This window comes from Crocodylus porosus, unplaced genomic scaffold (genome assembly GCF_001723895.1).
Source record: "Crocodylus porosus isolate Cpor-Errol unplaced genomic scaffold, CroPor_comp1, whole genome shotgun sequence".
Taxonomy (NCBI): domain Eukaryota; kingdom Metazoa; phylum Chordata; order Crocodylia; family Crocodylidae; genus Crocodylus; species Crocodylus porosus.
Window position 1 is genome coordinate 66,221,209 of NW_017728931.1, and position 19,195 is coordinate 66,240,403.

At 40.6% G+C, this 19,195-nt stretch overlaps 1 protein-coding gene across 7 annotated transcripts in view; it reads left to right on the top strand.

Moving 5' to 3' along the window:
- The window catches only part of CEP290 (centrosomal protein 290), a 100,365-nt gene that overhangs the window by 69,320 nt on the left and 11,850 nt on the right, over window positions 1-19,195 (top strand). For 6 of the 7 annotated variants that reach the window (XM_019545272.1, XM_019545271.1, XM_019545273.1 and 3 more), the window contains 9 exons: window positions 2,354-2,575; window positions 2,973-3,089; window positions 4,650-4,795; window positions 5,710-5,865; window positions 6,330-6,453; window positions 10,129-10,263; window positions 15,054-15,140; window positions 17,065-17,229; window positions 17,778-17,900. In XM_019545272.1, coding sequence (XP_019400817.1) covers window positions 2,354-2,575; window positions 2,973-3,089; window positions 4,650-4,795; window positions 5,710-5,865; window positions 6,330-6,453; window positions 10,129-10,263; window positions 15,054-15,140; window positions 17,065-17,229; window positions 17,778-17,900 — 1,275 coding nt within the window. The remainder of the gene's footprint in view (window positions 1-2,353; window positions 2,576-2,972; window positions 3,090-4,649; window positions 4,796-5,709; window positions 5,866-6,329; window positions 6,454-10,128; window positions 10,264-15,053; window positions 15,141-17,064; window positions 17,230-17,777; window positions 17,901-19,195) is intronic. The other variant, XM_019545275.1, reaches the window with a different exon arrangement.

Consider the following 19,195-nt stretch of genomic DNA (forward strand, 5'->3'; position numbering starts at 1 on the left):
ACAGGGTGCTTTTTACCCCCTCATCCAAATCGCTGATGAAGATGTTGAACAGTGCGGGCCCGAGGACCAAGCCCTGCAGAACCCCACTGTCCATGTTGTTCCAGGTTGAGAAGGACCCATCCACTACCACCCTCTGGGTGCGGCCCTCCAGCCAGTTGGTGACCCATTTGACTGTATGGGTGTCTACACCACAACCCCCCAGTTTCTTAATGAGAACAGGGTGAGAGACAGTGTCAAAAGCCTTCCGGAAGTCCAGTCCTAGCCTGGAGTGGCTCCTGTAACCTCTACCCACTGCAGCAGTCTGGCAGTGGGGGCTGGTGCCTGGCTATGACCTGCTACCACCTGCAATAACATCTGCCCCTTTGGACCTGTGACCCCAAGGTTGTGCCACTACCAGACCTGGATGGTGTACCCCTACTCCACCCTGCTCACCTTCAAAATATGTTGTGCAGCAATATCAGGTTAACTTTAACCACTTAAGTCCATTCCCCAAAACCCCTCAAGTGGCCCACTGAGGCATTGGAGGCACTCCAGTAACCAGTGGGAGAGGAAATCCTCAGTGATCTCCAGGTTCCACTGTGACCTTCAAGGACAGGCTTAGAGGGAGAGACTTTAGATCTGGGCAGTCTTCCCTCGCTTAGGCTTCCTCTACAGCCTCACCACCCAGGGCAACTTTCCCCTGCCCTGTGGGAATCCCCTTCCCTGGGTAACTCACAGCTCCAGGGTCTCAGGTGGGTGGTCTGCATTTCCTGGCTGGTGAGCTTGCCCCCTTCCCGCTGAGACCCAGCTTCCTCTGCTCCTTCTGACTCACTGGTCACTGTGGGGCCCTGTGTACCCTTGCGCATACCCAAGGCTCTGCCTTCTACTGAAGGGTTGGAGGCCCAGGCCACCTCGTGCAGCATCGGGACTCCGTCTGCTCCCAGACCTTCTGTTCAGTGTCGTCTGCACCGAGCTGCTGGCCCAGTGCCAGCAGCTGTAGACCCAAGCTGCCTCCAGCGGCTCCCAGGGTCTCTCACCCTCTATGCAATTCCTCCTGCATTGAGTTCCCGGCCTCATGCTGGGGATTGAGGACCTGAGCCGCCGCAAGTGGCTCCCAGGTCCTGCTCTAAGCACTGACCTATGCACTGTGTCTCTGGCTGCACACCAGGGGCTGTAGACCTGAGCGGCCGCATGCAACTCCCAGGGTCTGGACGCTGTGCAACATGCTGTGCACTGAGAGCCTGGCCACCGGAGCTGTCCACTGTTTCCTGCCACCAGAAGTCTTCAGGGGCTTTTCCAGGCTACTGCTTCGGTCTACTGAACAGCTGTCCTAAGCTCTTCTAAGCCCCTCTCTTCTCTTCATCCTTCAATGCATCTGCTGCATGCTGGGCCTGCAGCTTATTCTCTTCAGAGACTCCACTCCCTGAAGTTTTGCCAGACTGGCAGAGTGCAGTCTCAAACCAGGTCTGAGGCTTTTCTTTTCTTTTTTTCCTCTCTCTTGCCCTGAGTAGGGGCAAGGCAAAGCCGACAGTTACCCCACAAAGAAAATTCTCTGAGCTGAAGACGTGCTGGCCTGTATCTGTAAGTCCACCACATATGCAAGGGTTTCTCCAACATGCTCTGTGGAATGATACCAAGTACAGTTCATGTCACCTGCAATGTGCACGTTCTGTCTTTAGTGACATCTGGTGCACGCAGTTCTCTGATGTGGATAGCCTAGTGTTCTCTTTCAAAAAAGCCTTCAAGCACAGCTTAGAGGGAACCTACCGATGCAGCCCATTTTGCTGTTAGCCTTCTTTGCAACAAGGGCATGCTGTTGGCTCATATTCAGTTTATTGTCCACTGTAACCCCATGTCCTTTTCTGCAGAGCTGCTGCTCAGCCAGTCAGCCCCCAGCCTGTACCAATGATTGGGATTATTCTGTCTGAAATTCAGAGTTGTGTATTTGTCCTTCTTGAACCTCATGAGATTTCTTTTGGCTCAGTCTTCTAATTTGTCTAGGTCACTCTGTGTCATAGCCCTACCTTCCATCATGGAGTGAACCAGATCTTGTCACTGGCTTGAACTTGAAGCAGGAGCCCCACAGGGCTACCTGACAGCTCATTTTTGGACAGGCTGTTGGGAAGCCACTGCTCTTCTTCCCCTTCCCTTAGAGGGAGAGAGGGGGAACAAAAGACTATGGAATACTGAGGGTCCTTAATGTCTGAAAGAAGTGTCCCACCATTCTTGTTAGTGCAGGAGTTAGTTCTCTTCTCCAGGAAACCCCTTGCAAATGCCTCTACGCTTAAGGAGAGAGTCCGTTCTTCCAGTACAAATGTGATGCCTATCCATGGCCCTAATCTTACCCTTCAAAACTATATTTTAATTTTTATAGGTTCAAATAGAGGAATTAAATGAGCAGCTTACAAAATTTAAAGATGCCCTTAAAATAAGTAAAAATAGAGAGAACTCTGTGTTAGAGGAGATGGATGATTTAAACCAAGAACTTCAGAAAAAGCAAAAAGCCTTTACTAAAGTGATAAGAGAAAAAGATGAAATGGAAAAAGAAAATGAAGAATTGAAAAAGCGGATAAAAAGACTAACAAGTAGCATTCAGGTAAATATTCTTATATTCATTATATTTGTATAATGTTATAATATTAGTTTGGGTAAGTTTAAAACAACAATCTTGTAAACATAATTTTTTAATCCAGCTTCAAGCTGCCTAGTATTTAGGACTCTGCTGACTGACTGCCCTTTGGGCAGGGGGCTGGACCCGATGATCTTGCAAGGTCCCTTCCAGCCCTAATGCCTGTGAAATCTATGACAGTGTAAAGTTAGAGTGTAACTCTTAACTATAACCTCTAAATGAAGACTTTATAATCTAATTGAACTGTCTTTTCAAGGGACCTCTGAAATGAATAATTGAGTCTTTCCTTATTTGCTCCAGTGGGAAATTGGGAGCAGTGCCAGAATAGTCATCATGACCTTATAGATAATTGTCATTTTTTCAGAGCAAAGCTGAGGAACAAAATCAGATAGATGAACTTCAGAAAAAGGTTAAGAAGTTAGAAAATGAACTTGAAAAGAAAAATGAAGAAGTAGAAAAGAAAAGCATAAGAGAGGACAAGGTATGTGATAAGTTATTCATTTGTGGAGGTTAAAGGGATCCCCTCAATTTAAAATCTAGGTCTTCAAAAAGGAAAAAAGTATCAGAAGTGTATTCAGGCATTGTACCTGCTTTTGAGTCCCCATACAAATATTTCAGATTTATAATTCAACATTCCAATATGTACTCATGTTTTTCTTTTCTTGTTGAATTAAAAATCCATGCGAAAGTATAGAAAACTGACTTGACTGTAGAAAGCAACTGTGAAACCAGCTATATACAAAATGCTTTCTAATGTAATCAGTTAAAGAAAGTAGGGAAAAATTGAGAAATCTATTACTTTTTTCTTCTCATTTCTTTTAAGGAGAGCAGCTAAGATGGAACCAGTAGTGAAATTTTCAAAATGTGTTGCAAGCAAATTGTGATTTCTTTTGTGTCCCTTCAAATAATTATGTTTGATAATGACTCTGTACTTCATATGTATCCAACTATAGATGTTTGTTCACTCTTTTGTTTGTTGCTTTTGCTGTCATGGCACCACACTAGTCAGTTGTCTTGGTACCTAGTAATGTGACTAGAGCAATGCATATTTGTAATATGCCCTTTCAATTGCATTCATTGGCATTTTAAGCATTTAAGCCGATTTGAAAGAAGAGCTTACAGCTCACATTAGGTAAGTTTGAGACATTGTATGTATATTACCTCCTAACTGAGATTTGTACTTTTATCAAACTGTTGGAGGAGAGTATGCGTGTGCACACACTTACCCTTTTTGTTCTCCCTGAATAAGCCTTCAGTCCTATTTCATACATTACTGATTTTTTTTCAAGTGAATGGGAAAGGAAAGTAGAAGAAAGGAAAAGAGAGGAAGTGATGGAAGGGAAGAGAATCCAAAACAAAACAATCTCATTGCTGCTGCCAAAAACATGTTTTGCAGCTTTTTCCATAGCCATTTATGGACAAAATGCCGAAGTCTAACCTGTTGTTCATAGTATTAATAAATAGGAATTGATTTCCTGTAGTAGAAAGTGAATTAAAAATATCTATTGGACCAAACAGCTGCTAATACTGTAGTGGTATCTGAGCTCATAACTGGCTTGAAAATGAAAGAAGTCCTTTCACATATATTATAATGACAAAGAAAAGTATCGTATCCTCTGTTCTATCCATCTTTATCAACTTGTATTGAAAAGTAGAATGATAAGCACCCCCAATAATGGATTTTATAAAACGTTTTTTTTTTCTTTCCTTTTGGTTGTAAATTTTAAATTTTATGGATGTGTTCTCCACTTGCACTCGGAACAGGTTATAAACTAGGGCATGGACTTGCCCTGTATTAATGCACCTACCTATACTTCTACATTATTGCTAAGTTTATCTATTTTGTTAAAATTTCAAATTAGAGAATTTAACCAAATTGTACTTTTTCTTTTCTTTTGTTTTTTGTTTGTTTTTTGTTCTTTGAGGGAGGGAACAGTCAGGAGGATGTATAATTTTTTTATTTCCTTTTTTCTTTTTAATTTTGGTAGTGTTCAAATAATCCTAAAGAGAAGTGTGTATTTTGTTTTTGTATGTTTCACAGAGTTCTAAGGATGAATTAATTAGGTGGGAAGAGGGTAAGAAATGGCAAGCCAGAATGGAAGGGATGCGGAACAAACTGAAAGAGAAGGAGAAGGAGACAGAGACTTTAACAAAACAGTTCAGTACATTAAAGGAACTTTATTCCAAGTGAGTTGAATCTAATTAAACAAATCTCCGAACTGATGGTATACACCTAAAGAAATCTGGTTTTCTTGGTTCCAAATAACATTAACAGTTTCCGTATATTTACAAAATGAATCTATAATTTGAAATTATTTTTGAGACCCTAAGGAAAGGTTTATTTCCAGACAACCAGCCATTTTTGTCTTCTGCCTTTTTTAATATCCTGTAAGCTGCAGGAGTTGACAGGTTTTATATATAAGAAATATTGTCTGAACAAAACTAATGTAAATTCTCAACGTAATGATTCTTTTATATCACAATCTGTTATTCACATCAAAGCAGCACCAGCTGGAGGTAAAGATGCATTTTCTTACCACTGTTTAGTTTCATCAGACTGCTAGGATTAGCTGCTGCGTTACTATTGACCCGCAGCATCACAACATCTTCAGCATTGTGTTTTGTGAAAGATTTTTTAAAAGATACCAAAGAGAGATCAAGGAACATTGACTGTGTTCCATGTTTTCAGTATAATTATATCAACACTTTCACTGATTTGGGTCTCATGAGAGGAGAAATAACAAAGGAAATATAAATATTATTGTTGGTTTCATTCCTTAGCTATTTTCAGTTAGGCTTTCCCTTTTTAATAAATCTCATAAAAGAGTTGCACTATGTAAGATATCACTGCTAAGCAACATCAACAGATGATTTATGAAATAAAGTGTTGAGTGTTAGCATTTTTTCTTTGAGAAACCAAAAAATATATACATGTATAAGGTAATCTAAATGAAGAAAGTTAAATGAGCAAATAAAATGCAGGTCTAAAATCTTGGGAAAATATTTTCATCTAAAGCAACCTAGTTGGTTGAAGTCCCTGTGATTATAAGGATACAATTCAGACATAGCAAGATTACAGTGAAAATTATTGAATGTCACAGGGCTGAAAAAGAGAAAACTACATTGCAAAAGAAACTCAAAACCACTGGTGTAACTGTGGATCACGTTGTGGGAGTACGAGCTTCAGAGACAGAAAAGGAGCTGGAAGAACTAAGGAAAAGGAATGCAAGCTTAGAAAATGAAATTGCACATATGAGGTAAGAGCTGTCATTGAACAAGAGACCCCATTTAGATATCTGAGAGAACTGATATGCATTTTTCCTTAAATTTCTCTTTCTGGTTTATCGTTCTAAAACTTAACATGATTAAAAACTGGCACCTTTGTAATAAAAGTGAAAATGTAGTTGAACTGTTAGTGCAGCTCTTTAGCTCTGGCTCCTTTTTCTAAAGTATCTAAGTGCATTATCTTTTTAGTGTGCATACAGCACATTGTAAATTGCAATAATGGATTTTTTTTTCATATGTATAAGAGAACAGACTACTAGGATTTCTTGAGGCTGAACATTTGTTGCCAGATTTAGTGTTTCAGATTTTGAGGCAATGCAGCTATGTTTGTCTAACCCAGTGATATTACAAAATCATTACGAAAACAAATCTCTACATATTTTTATAAATAATTTTTTGCACTAATAGCTGTATACTCATTTTTTCTTGTATGCAGAACCCAACAAGCTATCCCACGAGACTCTGTTGTAGAAGAACTGCATTTAAAAAATCAATATCTACAAGAAAAGCTTCATGCCTTGGAGAGACAATTTTCAAGAGAGACTTTTTCTAGACCATCTGTAAGAATGCAATTTAATTGTTATTACCTGCATTTATATTTGGGTATAGATATCTTTAATTTGACACTTTGTCATCCATCTATTATTCTGTAGTGTATGGTCCATTTTGGTTCAGCTTGCAAAGATTTAATACAACTTCTAAAAAAATTTACCTTTTTAATCCTTTATTAACATCATGATAAGTGGTTGATTTTTATTTTTTTTTTTCAGGCCAGGCACTGCAACTGATTAGTGTTTATCATGAAGATTATGTGGTTAAAAAGGAGAAAGGAATAGAATATAGTATTTATTGAATTGCAGTCAGTGTGAGTTAAGACTGAAAATAGACCCCCCTATTGGCCTATGGATACTGCAGTCTAAACGGCAAGACGCATGGGGAGACTCAGGGGAAGGTCTTGGCTTACAGAAACTTTTTTATTTTATGTCTTGATCAGTGTTTAGGATCTTCAGAGAATAAATAGGTGCTTCTTTGAAAAGGATTTGATTGTGGATGCATTGGCAACCTGGCCCACCAGGACAGTGGACAACTTAGAAAAAAGCCCAAAGTAGCAAGTGAGAGTCAGAACACAATTTTCTTGGAGTATCTTTCTGTATGGATCATACTTTGGTTATGCATATGCTTGGTGTACGAGAGATTTGGATTATTCTAAATATGGCCCCTTGCGTTTCCGTACAAAGATGTAAAAAACCGGAGTTGTCATGAATTTGGCTGATTTCCTTCTTACCTCATTTAAATGAAGTGGAACCTTGTAAGTGTCCAACCTGCTATTTTTTCTTTGAGCTTCAAACTCATTCTAAATAGATTTTGTAAAGAACAAAATCCATCTTTACCTTGCTGTCTTTTGTTAATTCTGTTACTTGGAATATCCAACAAAAAATAAAACAGAAAAACAGACACAACGAGGTGGTTGAATACAAGAAGAAGTTGCTTATACAGGAGGCAAGGCTAATTATCATTGTAGACAAAATCCAGATTGGTCCCTTAGGTAGTCCTATTTAGGCACCACAGGGTTTGTCCCCATGAGTGGGAACATGCATTTCAGGATCAAGCAAGAAGCCTAACCTGCCAAACAGATTTACATCCAGGGGAGAAAATGTGTATGCATAATATGTGCTTCCCTAAAAATTCAGTATAGTATATAGATGAGCAGGTAAGGATGGGTATTTAAGAGTTGACCTGGTAGTAGCTTCTTGTCTAAGTATCCATGAAACTTTGAATGGTTTAGTGCCCCACTTGGGAAAGTTGGGGACTGCAGGTTGACAGTATGGCATACAGTAAACTGACAGAGGGTCAAAGGGAGAAGCTGTATTTTGAGAGATAAGATGGAAAGCTAGATACAATCATAATTCTCCTAGTTTATTTTTACATGTCTGCGTTTCATTATAAAGTTACTGATTTATATGTTTCTCTTGCAATACACCTTTCAGCTATTTCTTATACTTACAATCTATGGCAATTGTGATGTCAAAGCATTTGATTATATAGGTGAGCCCCTTCTGTGGAGGAGAGGATATATATTCTTTATCGCTGGCCACCTGTGCTTTTTAAGATAGCAAAATCTCCCCTGTTGAGAGTTGGGCGGGGCCTCAGTAAGACAATAGAAGCTGAGGCCCCCGGCCCATTGTTCCCTATACTCTGTCATCCTGCCTTGCTCCCTGGCCCTTTTTTAGGCCGTGGATGCTGGGGAGAGAGAGAGAGAGAGAGAGCCCTAAGACCTCAGCTGCTGAAGCAGCCAGTGACAGAGGCAGCTGTGGCCAGCTGGGAGCCCAGGGCCACCACTAGGACAACCCTGCCCTAATACACAGGGAGTAGTTGATTGTGAGACTGAGTTAGAGGATGCTTTGGCTGTTCTTAGCAATAGACAAAGAACTGGAAGAAAAGTGGTTTGAGGAGGAGGTTGTGAATTTGGCTTCTGCTGCTGCTTTTCTTATATGGGCTTTTCACTATTTGTGATGTCAAATTATCTGGGTCTTATTAACACTTCTACAAATGCTGCTTTGTGGTTTAGGTTGTTTACTGTTATTTCTTTTTACTACCTACTTCTTGTTCTTTTCTTGCTCCATTCCATCTTCCTTCTGCTTCAGAATACTGTACATGACAACACTGCATTGATTAATTCTCTTACTAACCACATCTGTGAACACAAGCATTTAAAATACCCACAAAAGAAATCTACTTTAAGTAGAGATCAAGTAAAGCATCAGGATGCTGTTAGTATTACAAATGGCAACAAATTAGCTGAGAGTACAGATATTCCTGATGTCCATGATCATAATCTTCAGAGTACAATAGTTCCAGAACAGCAATCTCAAGATTGTGAAAATAATGAAGATCCAAATAGTTCCAGGGAAGAATCAAAAGATGAAAAGAATAGTTCTCTGAAAACTGAAGCTGGTAAAGAGAGTTGCAATGATAAACAGGAAAATGGATCAGAACCCAGAGAGGAAAAAACTAATGAAAAATGTGAAGGAGAGGAAGATGAGAAACAAGAATTATGCAAGCAATCAAATGGCACTGATGAAGAAGGAAATAGAGCAGAGTTTTGTGCTGATGAAATAAGCTGCAGTCAGCCCGATTCAAGGAAATCAGCTAATCAATCCAATGAGCCAAAAGATATAAAAATGAATAATGGAATGGATCAACACACTGAAGAGGGTACACGCAGAGATCACCAAACTGATGCAGAGGGAGCTGAACCAATCCCAGAAGTTTGTGAAAATCTTCAGGTTTGGCATTACAGCAGCTCTTCAACCCTCTGCTTTTTTATTAGCTTCATCCTTAGCTGTTTAACTGTAGAATAGATTGATTCCAGTTATATAGAATAGGTTGATTCCAGATGCTGTGTTATACCCCTTTTAGAAAGCTGTATTGCGATAATACCTCTTACTTATTTTTGTTACTAGTGAAGTAGACACTTCCTATGTTTTCATTGATGATACATATAGTAAAATATATTATTATACGCAACTGTTGTGGAATTATCAGCAGTTTTTGGTTTATCTTTTTAGATTTCTTTTTTGTTTTGTTCTTTTTCTACTAAAGAGGGACAATCCATTAACATATTTATCATTGGAAGTGGTGTTTGTCCTATGAGTAATATGTCCACACACACAACTGTACTTCTGTATTAGTTGTGATGGTAAATTCCTAACATTTGCAGGATTGGTTGCAAAGTGAAGTCTTTTGTTCATTTGCTTCTTTTGAACTACCTGCTGTTGCAGAGCTTGAAATTGCTGAAAAAGATAAATGCCTTTGGGATTTTTTTTCTTAACTTCAGGAATAACTTCTAGTATGCATATATTATACTAGCAAGCATCTTGTCTGGGGAAAATTCACTGATATTTCTTCTGTAAAAAGTCATCTAGAAATAATTCATTGTCTCACTTTTCTTTAATTCTGATCTTGCACAACTAAATAAATACTCAAATTACAAGGTTGATGTTTGGTATAACACTGGGCCATTCATGTGATCCATGTTTGCATGCTATTTTATCTGTTTTTAAATATTGTAATAAAAAAGTAATTAGTGAACTTCTAAAAGGAAAGTATTTTGCTCAGCGAACAGTTTTAGCCTCAGAATTTTCTTTTTCAGATTATTTTTATATAATAAAGATAAAAAAGAATGGCTTAACATGTAAAAATAATGTATTCTCTCTCTTTCGTTTCTCATGAAGACATCAGGAATAGGATCAGATGACCAATATCAAAGGGAACAGGAATTTCAGAAGGAGAATTTGAGACTATCATCTGAAAATGTTGAATTAAGATTCCAGTTAGAACAAGCTAATAAAGATTTGCCAAGGTTAAAGGTAATATTTTCAAACAACCCTTTTAATGTGTTTTTAAGTGTAATTTTTCTACCGGGCACAGGAAAGAAATAACAAGGGCCAAGTTCACATTTGGGGGGTTATATCAACATTTCAAATTTAGGTGGAGCTGCCAACCAGAAACCTAGGAAAATCAAATTTTAACTGGATGAGCTACCATGAACAAACTTCCCCTTTAAAAGCAAACGCTGAATTAAAACATAGTTTATTACAAGGACAAAGAGAAACAATCATACACCTTAAGGAAAAATTTAACTATTAAACCAATGGTTGTCAGCATTTTTAGACTCAGGGCACCCTTTGATAGACTCAAGGCACCTCTCAGAAAATTCCAGCTCTTTAGTTTTCACTTATTTTTTTTAACTACAGAAAAAAAATAAAGCAATTCTTATGTTTGCTCAGAAAGAACTCAGAAAGACCACAGCTATGGATTCCTTTTTTAAAGTATCTCAAGGTACTCCAGGGTGCCAGAGCACCCTGGTTGAGAGTTACTGTGTCAGACATTAACTGAAACCTAAAACAAATCACAGTCATAGTCACCAGCAAACCAATCTGGGAAGCTACCACCTAGCCCAGTCAGTTGAGAGTCTTGACTGCCAAAATATCAAGTGCCGAGTAGGAAGGCCCATACCAAAGTTGCTGCCACTCTGATGCTGGGGAGCCCCGCTCTGGCCACTGCCTCTGAGAGTTAGTGATGATCTTTTGTACTTCTGGGGGTATTGCCTGCTCTTCTGTACTACCTGGGATCTCTGTCCCTTCATGTCACCTGGGATCTCTGCTGTTCTTCCTCCAGTCCTCTTCAGGTTGCTCCCAGTTCTTTTAGACCTTGCCCTGTGACAGGCTCAAGGACTTTTTCACCTCTTCAGGTATGGTGAGTCTTAGGCTTTCACCTAAATTTACGATATTTATTTGAATAAAAGACAAGGCTTTCACCCCTCCAACCCCCCACAATCAGTATGGTGGGGGGAAAAACCACTCGTTTTATAATGACATACAGGGAAAACTCATTAAATATACTGTCTAGCATTAAACTGCTGTGAAAAGCAGCATGGGATCAGTAATAAAATAACAACTATGAAGTTGATTAAATGCAGCCAACACTGAGCACGACTATAAAAATCATGACCATATCGGGTAAATGTTGTAATGGGAATCTACCACAAGGCTAGGTTAGGGCAGCCCATAGAATAACATAGGGTAGTGCCCTTTGCACGGAAGTGGAAGGAAAGGAAACAAGACTGAGAGATCTGTGGTCCGACCCTCACTTTAACCACCACCTGTAGGATCTGCTGGAGTCTGGCTCTAGGATTGGCCTAGACGGATTCTAGGGTGGCTTCTTAGCCATCAACGGATTAATCTACAGCTCTTTATTTTTAAGGAAAAATTTTTGTGTGTCAGGTCAAATTAGCCAGGTGAGTTCCGAATCCTTTGAATCATTCAAAAATCTTACATGGCTTACTACCGGCTTGATCATCCTGATCTTGAAGAATCACTGATGACAACCAATGCCCATTGTACACAGTCCCCCTCAGCACCCACTCTTTTAGAGAGTCACACTGAGCGAGTACACTGAATATATTTTGACAACTTCTTTGTTCTGATAGCTGAGCTGTGCCTTCAATTCATCTTCACCAGCCTTAAGTGTCTGACAGACATCACCAAATGGGGTCTCAAAACAGTTCACCCAGAATCCCTCTCACCCTTTATCTCAGCCAGGTGCATACGATTAGTGTGGCCCCACCCCCCATGAGGTGAAGCCACACCAGGCTGCCCTGCACTTCATCTGCATGTAAATATTTGGAGCATCTCAGGACTCATGACAAGAACACCCAGTTCCAGTCATGAGTGGGGAGTTAATTAGTACACAGATCCTTTGTGTTGGGGGTGGTATCTGGAATACACACACATACTGAGCAGTGCTGAGTTGTGGGGTCACCATGGCTTGAAACACTTGACTTTGCTGGGGCCCAGCCTAGTGAATAATATTGTAAATCATGAGCCTTTTGGCTTTGGACTAATGGGACCACACTACAAAGCAAACTGGAGGCAGAGGAATGCGAGATGTTCTGCTGTTTCTCTGGGCCAGATACATGAGCCAGATCTGCAAAATGGCAACAGAGACAGAATCCAAAACATCTGCTTTGTAAAGTATTTTGCAGGGCAGCTACTGCAAAACTGGTGGGTGCACACGATGACCAATGCAAGCCCACGGACCATGGAGTTGCCATGGTTCTGTGAGGTCATGAAACACTTTCAGGACCAAATACAAGCTGCACAACAAGGCCCAAGCAGCCCTGATAAACCACTGTAAGATGCAGGAAGTGGTAAGGGCAAGTGATACCATGTTGCCCATGGACCTACTACTCGGCAGCAGCTGCCAGGCTGTGTGGGAGTGAATCTTCCAGAAGGACCTGAAGAAGGAACACAGATTTGAACTGGCAGGTAGCCTGCCAGACACTCCTAGCATGGGCATGGAGAAACTGTAAGGGACAGAGAGGCCCATCCAAGTGCCCCAGGCAAACCTGCCAGTGGGAGGCAGAAACAATTGATCACCTCCTCTGGGAGTGCCCATATGCCAGAGGGAGGTGGAACAGAATACACATACTTCTCCTGGTGGTGACACAGTTCATAACACTGACCAGAGAGGCGGTTCTGTATGGGTACTTGACCAATAGCCTGTTTAGATCAGTTCATCTCCTGCTTCAGGAATGCCCTGTGGAAGACCAGGGAACCTGCTTGTAAATAGATACACAAACCTCTTAATTGAGGGCTTCTCCAAAATGGGACTGAGCGAGATGAACTGATGCTGCAGGAAGATGGTAGAAGATGACAGGCAAGAGATGGCAGACATAAGAATGGGGACTGGCATAAACTGTTCAGAGGTGGGTTCTGAAGAGAGCTGTGATGACGGACACTGATGGTGACAGAGACAACAACAAATACAATGATGAGTGAAAGGACTGGGCAAACAGGCAGGGGAGTTGGAAGGGGGAGGAGGGAGGAAATGCAGTAGAGTCACTGAGATCCTTTGCACAATTGTGACGGTTAAAGGTGATGGTGACAGGCAAATGGGTGCATAGAAACGTGAGTGCATGGGACAGTTTTGTAACAGGAATAAGAATGGTGTAACAGTAAAAGTGTGTTTTGGACTCTCAAGTGAACCACAGCAGTCACAAGACAGGTTGGGGGAGGGGGGAGAGTGTTTATTTATTTATTTATTGCAAAAGTATAGTTTGTGCTATATTTAAATACACAAATGCTGTTTAAACATGTGTTCTTGCAGTACCTGTGCTAAAACTTGCAGCAGTTTCAAAAAGGAACAGTGCCTCAATTCTGAATGATCTAAGCCTGTGGGTACCGGTAGTAATTTGCTTATATGCAAACTTTGCCCCTCTTTTTCATGTGTTCAGGGAGAACAAGGTCTAACAGTAAGGAGGAGAGGAAGAAGTTGGTGGGGGGCAGGAGACAATGGGGCTTCCTGATCTCCCTAGATTTATTTTTCCTGCTGTAGCAGTGGCAGGGGGGCAAATTCAAGACAAATCTCCAGTACTGAGATTGGTGGAAAATTTTAACAAATTTGTAAATTTTCCATATACAAAATCTAATTATTGGGGGGGGTCATATAATCTAGTTTACTTTTATATTTGAGTAAATATGGTAACTATAGAATCCTGTGCTCAGAAGCACTTTTCTTTTGAGCTGATTGAAACCATCCAAAGACTGGGTGGACTTGTCCCATACATGCTGTTTTGTGCCACTGAGGTCCACCCTACTGCAGACCTCTGCAGAACTTACAGTGAGTTAATTTCATATTAACAACATTTCTGTGCCTATAAACATCACAGTTTTGGAAGGGAGGGCCAGTGGACACAAAATCTACAACTGTACAGTCAATTTGAAACAGTATAACCCAAACCCAGAAACAGTGAAAACTGCTATGGGTAGCCCTCAAAACTGCATATTAATGAGGATATGCAGATAAAGAATACAGCAAGTTATCATTAAAGAACATCATTATAGGTGAACATGCAGAAATAGGGTTAGATAAAGAAAAATGTCTGTATAACTTTATATTTTGTGTTATGAATTTTGTATCCACAGAATCCATTGAAGTCAGTGAGGCTGTACTTACACGGGGGCGGGGAATCCATGAATGTGGAGCTTGCTTGAGGGACCTAAATTTGACACTGCAATAGAGCACACGGTGCTGTTTTCAAGTTTTAAAATATATTATAGTGAGCATAGGCGGTCCCTTTAAAAACTGGCTATTTGCATTATGCATATTGGAGAGCAGGGAGCTGTTCCATGGAATAGTTGAAGCTAATTTCCTGATACAGGTTCTTTTTCTTAAAAAGAAAAACAAATGGGGCCCACCTTTATCGTCCCAGGCAAGACCAAAAACAATTTAAACAGGTTTTTAAGCTCTTTTGCTTAAAATATTCCCTGTTATTCAGTTGTTTTAACTGAAGGGGTCAATTTAGAAAGGGGTCATGATGGTATACAGATGTTGTATTCAATATACGTACAAGACCAGGAGCAGACATGCAATAGTATTTCCCTCATAGAATAAAATTAGTACAATTATAAGGATAAAGGTATAATACAACATAGGTTATAGGCAATGACTGGTAAGGAGTTGTAAAGCAATGGGAAATGTTTTGTTTCTTGAAATAAGTCAAATTTGAGGTTTAAACATTTCTAATATTTAAAACAGTCTACATTTACTTTTATAAGTGAAAAAGTCTCAATAAAATCCTTGTTTTATTCCCTAGGACCAAGTGGGTGACTTGAAAGAAATGTGTGAGCTACTTAAAAAAGAGAAGGCAGAAGCTGAGCGTAAATTAGGCAATGTTAGAGGGGTAAGTAATGCACATGTGTTTCAAAATGTTGTATTAAAATTGAAATTTATGGGATTACTAATCAAAATTACAACTGAGATGCTTATAATTGATCAAAAGAAAATTAGAAAAAAATAACTTTGACAGTTATCTTTCATTTTATGTCCTTGTCGAATTGTCAGTGGAATTATTGCCATGAGTAAAGTTACTTACACACTTGAATCTTTGTGGAACCAGACCTTAATTTGCCACCTGGATTAACAACTGCCTGCTACAATCTCTGTACCAGAATGAGACTGTAGCCCTGAGTATATAAATATAATACTTAAAAATAAATTAATAAAACTCACTGTACAGCAAAACAAATGGGACTAGGATTTAAAAACTAGAATAGAACTTTGCCTTAAAATGTTAGATAATTGTACCTATTACTAGCAAAGAAAATTTTTTTGTTAATGTACAAGAAGATTGCAAAAGAAGCAGTCTTTATTTTAACCACAAGTACTCTTAACCTACCTTACTGATTTGCCACAATTTTGAATTTGTTTTAACCTTTATGCAAATACTGTAATGGGTATGAAACATACTCTTATTTCATTTCTCTAAAGATTGCTCCACTGTCCTTGTGTTGTAACTGTCATACATGTGGTTCTAAAGATGCAAGTCTTTTAAGAGCCATACTTGTGTATCTTACACTATGCATGGGGTGAATTATGCTACGCCCGCTCCCATAGTTGGTGCTTTGTAGGTTTCCATAGAATGAAAGAGTAGCAAGTAGTGCTATTGGGAGCATTTATATGATTCCCTTTATTCTTCTAGCCTGAGCAGTACATCCCCACCAAGTATGTTACTTTCCTCTGACTGCTACCTCCCAGTTTGCCTGCTTGCCTGCCTGCAAGCGAGCACTTCCTGTACCAGCAATATTCCACGTTGGCAGCCCAATTATTAAACTGATCCGTGACATCTGCAGAATATTCTTGCAAATAAAGAGCCAACCTCTTCCTCCTTTCCAAAACCATATTAGAATGTGGGCGCTTCATCCTGAACCTTCCATTTTTTAATGGTCTTCAGCAATTTATAGGGATTCCCAGGAAAAGCTTCTGGCTGATTGGTCAAACTCAAAAACAGCATCTCTGTAACTGCATTACTGAAAATAGTCCCTGGAAGAAAGTGTGATGGGGGGCAGGGTCATATGTGTATGTGACATGGAGGGCATGCTGAGTTAGTTTCTTATTTAGTATGGAAAGAAAATGAAAACCAATCATTAAGACACCAGGCAAACTTGCCAAAAGTATGAAATGAGCTAAGCAGACAAAAAATAAGTGATTTTCAGATTAATACAGTTATACAAAGGAGAAGTTAAGCTAATATTGTACCTGACCACCTTTAACTCCCCCACCCAAAATAGGTACTTGCTTACAGTTTATGTGGCTGGGAGCAAACCTTACACAAGTCCAAAGCTGGGCTCAAACTCACGCCTGTGGAGCCTAGTGCAATACGTTAACCCCTGTGCTACAGTGCCCTTGCAACAATAATTATGTTTCCCTCATACAGAAGTGTTTTTGCTTTCTTGGGGTTTGCTTCTGTCTTGATTTAAATCTTAGACGTGCCAAGATCTTACTACTTGGGTTTATTTTCTTGTTGCTTAATTATGTGCACACACCATGTGGCAACCATCGTTTGAGAGCGAAATGTAATTTCTTTCACTGAAACTAATTAAAAGGCCAATCCTGTCACTTCTTAAACAGGGGGGCATATATGCTGCTAGGGGTGCAGCCCAGCTATAACGGGCACAGCACAGCTTTAATCCCAAACTCTGTAATCATTTGTTGCTTTCAGTACAACAAAACAGGAAAAAAAATAGCCAGAGAACTAAGGAATAATTTCTTGGGATATTTATAGATTTAAAGTTATTTCATTATGCTTTTTTCTCCCTTCTGAATAGTCTGGAAGAAGTGGAAAGACAGTACCAGAATTAGAGAAAACTATTGGTTTGATGAAAAAAGTGGTGGAGAGAGTCCAAAAAGAAAATGAAGATCTGAAAAAGGCCCCAGGAGTAGTCTCTAATGAGAAACTAGTTAGCTTAGAACGTGAAAATGAAAAGCTAAAGGTACTGATTTATCTTTTTAATGACTATTTTATATAGCATTCACTGCGTAAATTAACGCAAAACTGAACAATAGCATTATGTTCACTAAAACATGGCAAACTTCGTGTGTGTGTGAGAGAGAGAAATATAAAATTAAGCCTAACGATCATATTCGGCACCAAAAATGAATTCAGTTGTAAAACCACATATGTGAAATTTGTAATAGACAGAAGAAAATCTTTGCATGTGCTCTACATACGGGCACTGTATAAAGCACTCAAACATGCAGACAAAATGTTTAAAACATTATTCTACCAGCAGTGTCAGTTTATATGAATAACTACTGTAGTAGAATGTTCAGTAGGATAAAAATAGTTGTGACCTACAGATAAATGTCGTGTCTTCGTCCCTGCCCCCACAAGAAAAATGTTGTGACATAAAATCTGAGAAAGTCTTAAGTACTTTAGGGGTTGAATGTGTTAGATAATTTCAATTATAATGTAATTTCCACATGACCACTTGAAAGAGTCTTCCAAGTTGTATTAAATGCATTTTGTTTAATATTATAGTGTGAAATAGAAAAACTGAAACTTCATCTGGGAGGCCAGCTGAGCATGCGTTATGAATCCAAGACCAAAGGCATGGAAAAAATCGTTGCTGAAAATGAGAGACTACGTAAAGATTTGAAAAAAGTATGACTGTAGGAAAGCATCCAGCCATTTGAATGATTTTTTTGGTTTTTTTAAGTATCTTCTTTTGCAATATGGTTGATAACAGAAATATTGAGTTTGCACTCTTGCTCCTCTGTAGATGTTCAAATACTATTTTGATGGATCCTTTAAACCTGGTTATGCTAATTTTGTGGTCCACTTAGATCCCACAGGCTGAGAAGAATTCAACAAAGTCATTACTTGAATGGAAAGCTTTACAAAATACCAGATGCTTCTTCATATACTGTTGATGATCTAGTACAGGAGTTGGCAACCTCCAGCTTGCCTGCCAGAGCATGACACATGAAGCCATTTTGCTTGTCATGCCACAGCCAGCTCTCAGCTCTGGGCAAGTCCTTGCTGCCAGCCACAGAGCCTAGGCTGCTTACAGCAAGTAGTGGGGTGGCTTCATGCCCTGCGGTGAGCAGCCTAGGCTCTGTGGCAGGCAACAGGGGCCTGCCTAGAGCCCAGGTTGCTTGCAGCAGGCAGCCACAAGGCTGTAATCAGCTGCACCAGGGTTTGGAGCCCCATCCCAGCTTGTTGCCAGCAATGGCTGTATGCACACCTAGAGGAGCATGATGGGGTAGGGGCTAGGACTGCGTTGTCGCAACAAGGATTGGGTCCCTTGCAGCTCCACTGCCGTCTGCCCCTGGCACTTTGGTGCCCTACTCCTATGAAGAGATACAGGTGCCAGTTGCCGGGGCAACTGCAGTTGGTCAGCTGACCGGAAGGGGGCAGGGCCTGAACTATATAAATGTAATCTAGGCTGAGGCCAGGGAGGCAGTTCCCCTCCGGCAGCCGAGGAAGTAGGAGCTCTGTTGGAGCAGGCAGAGTAGAGAAGCCTGGGGGCCAGGAAAGGCCCTAGTGCGGGCAGAGCCCCAGGGAGGGCCACACAGGCAAGAAGCCCAGAGAGGGCACGACGTTCAGGGGGCATTGACCCCAGCCCTGAGAAGGGGCGTAGAGGACTGGGGGCCAGGTAAGGATGAGGCTGCCTGAGTCCCACAGGAACTGTTGAGCCAAGGAGGGAATTTGGGGGCCAGGCACGGCTACGGCCACCTGAGCCCCAATAGTGAGAAGCCCCAGGGCGGGTGCAAGCGAGAAACCCCAGAGCGGGCACTCGCTTTAACACCCGAGGAGGGAATTTGGAGGCCAGGCCCGGCTATGGACACCTGAGGCCCAATTGTGAGAGGCGCCAGTGACAAGCCCGGGGGGCGCCAATGAGGGGCGCTGGCTGTGTGACAAGCCTGGGCGGAGCCAGTGAGGGGCGCCGGCTGCAT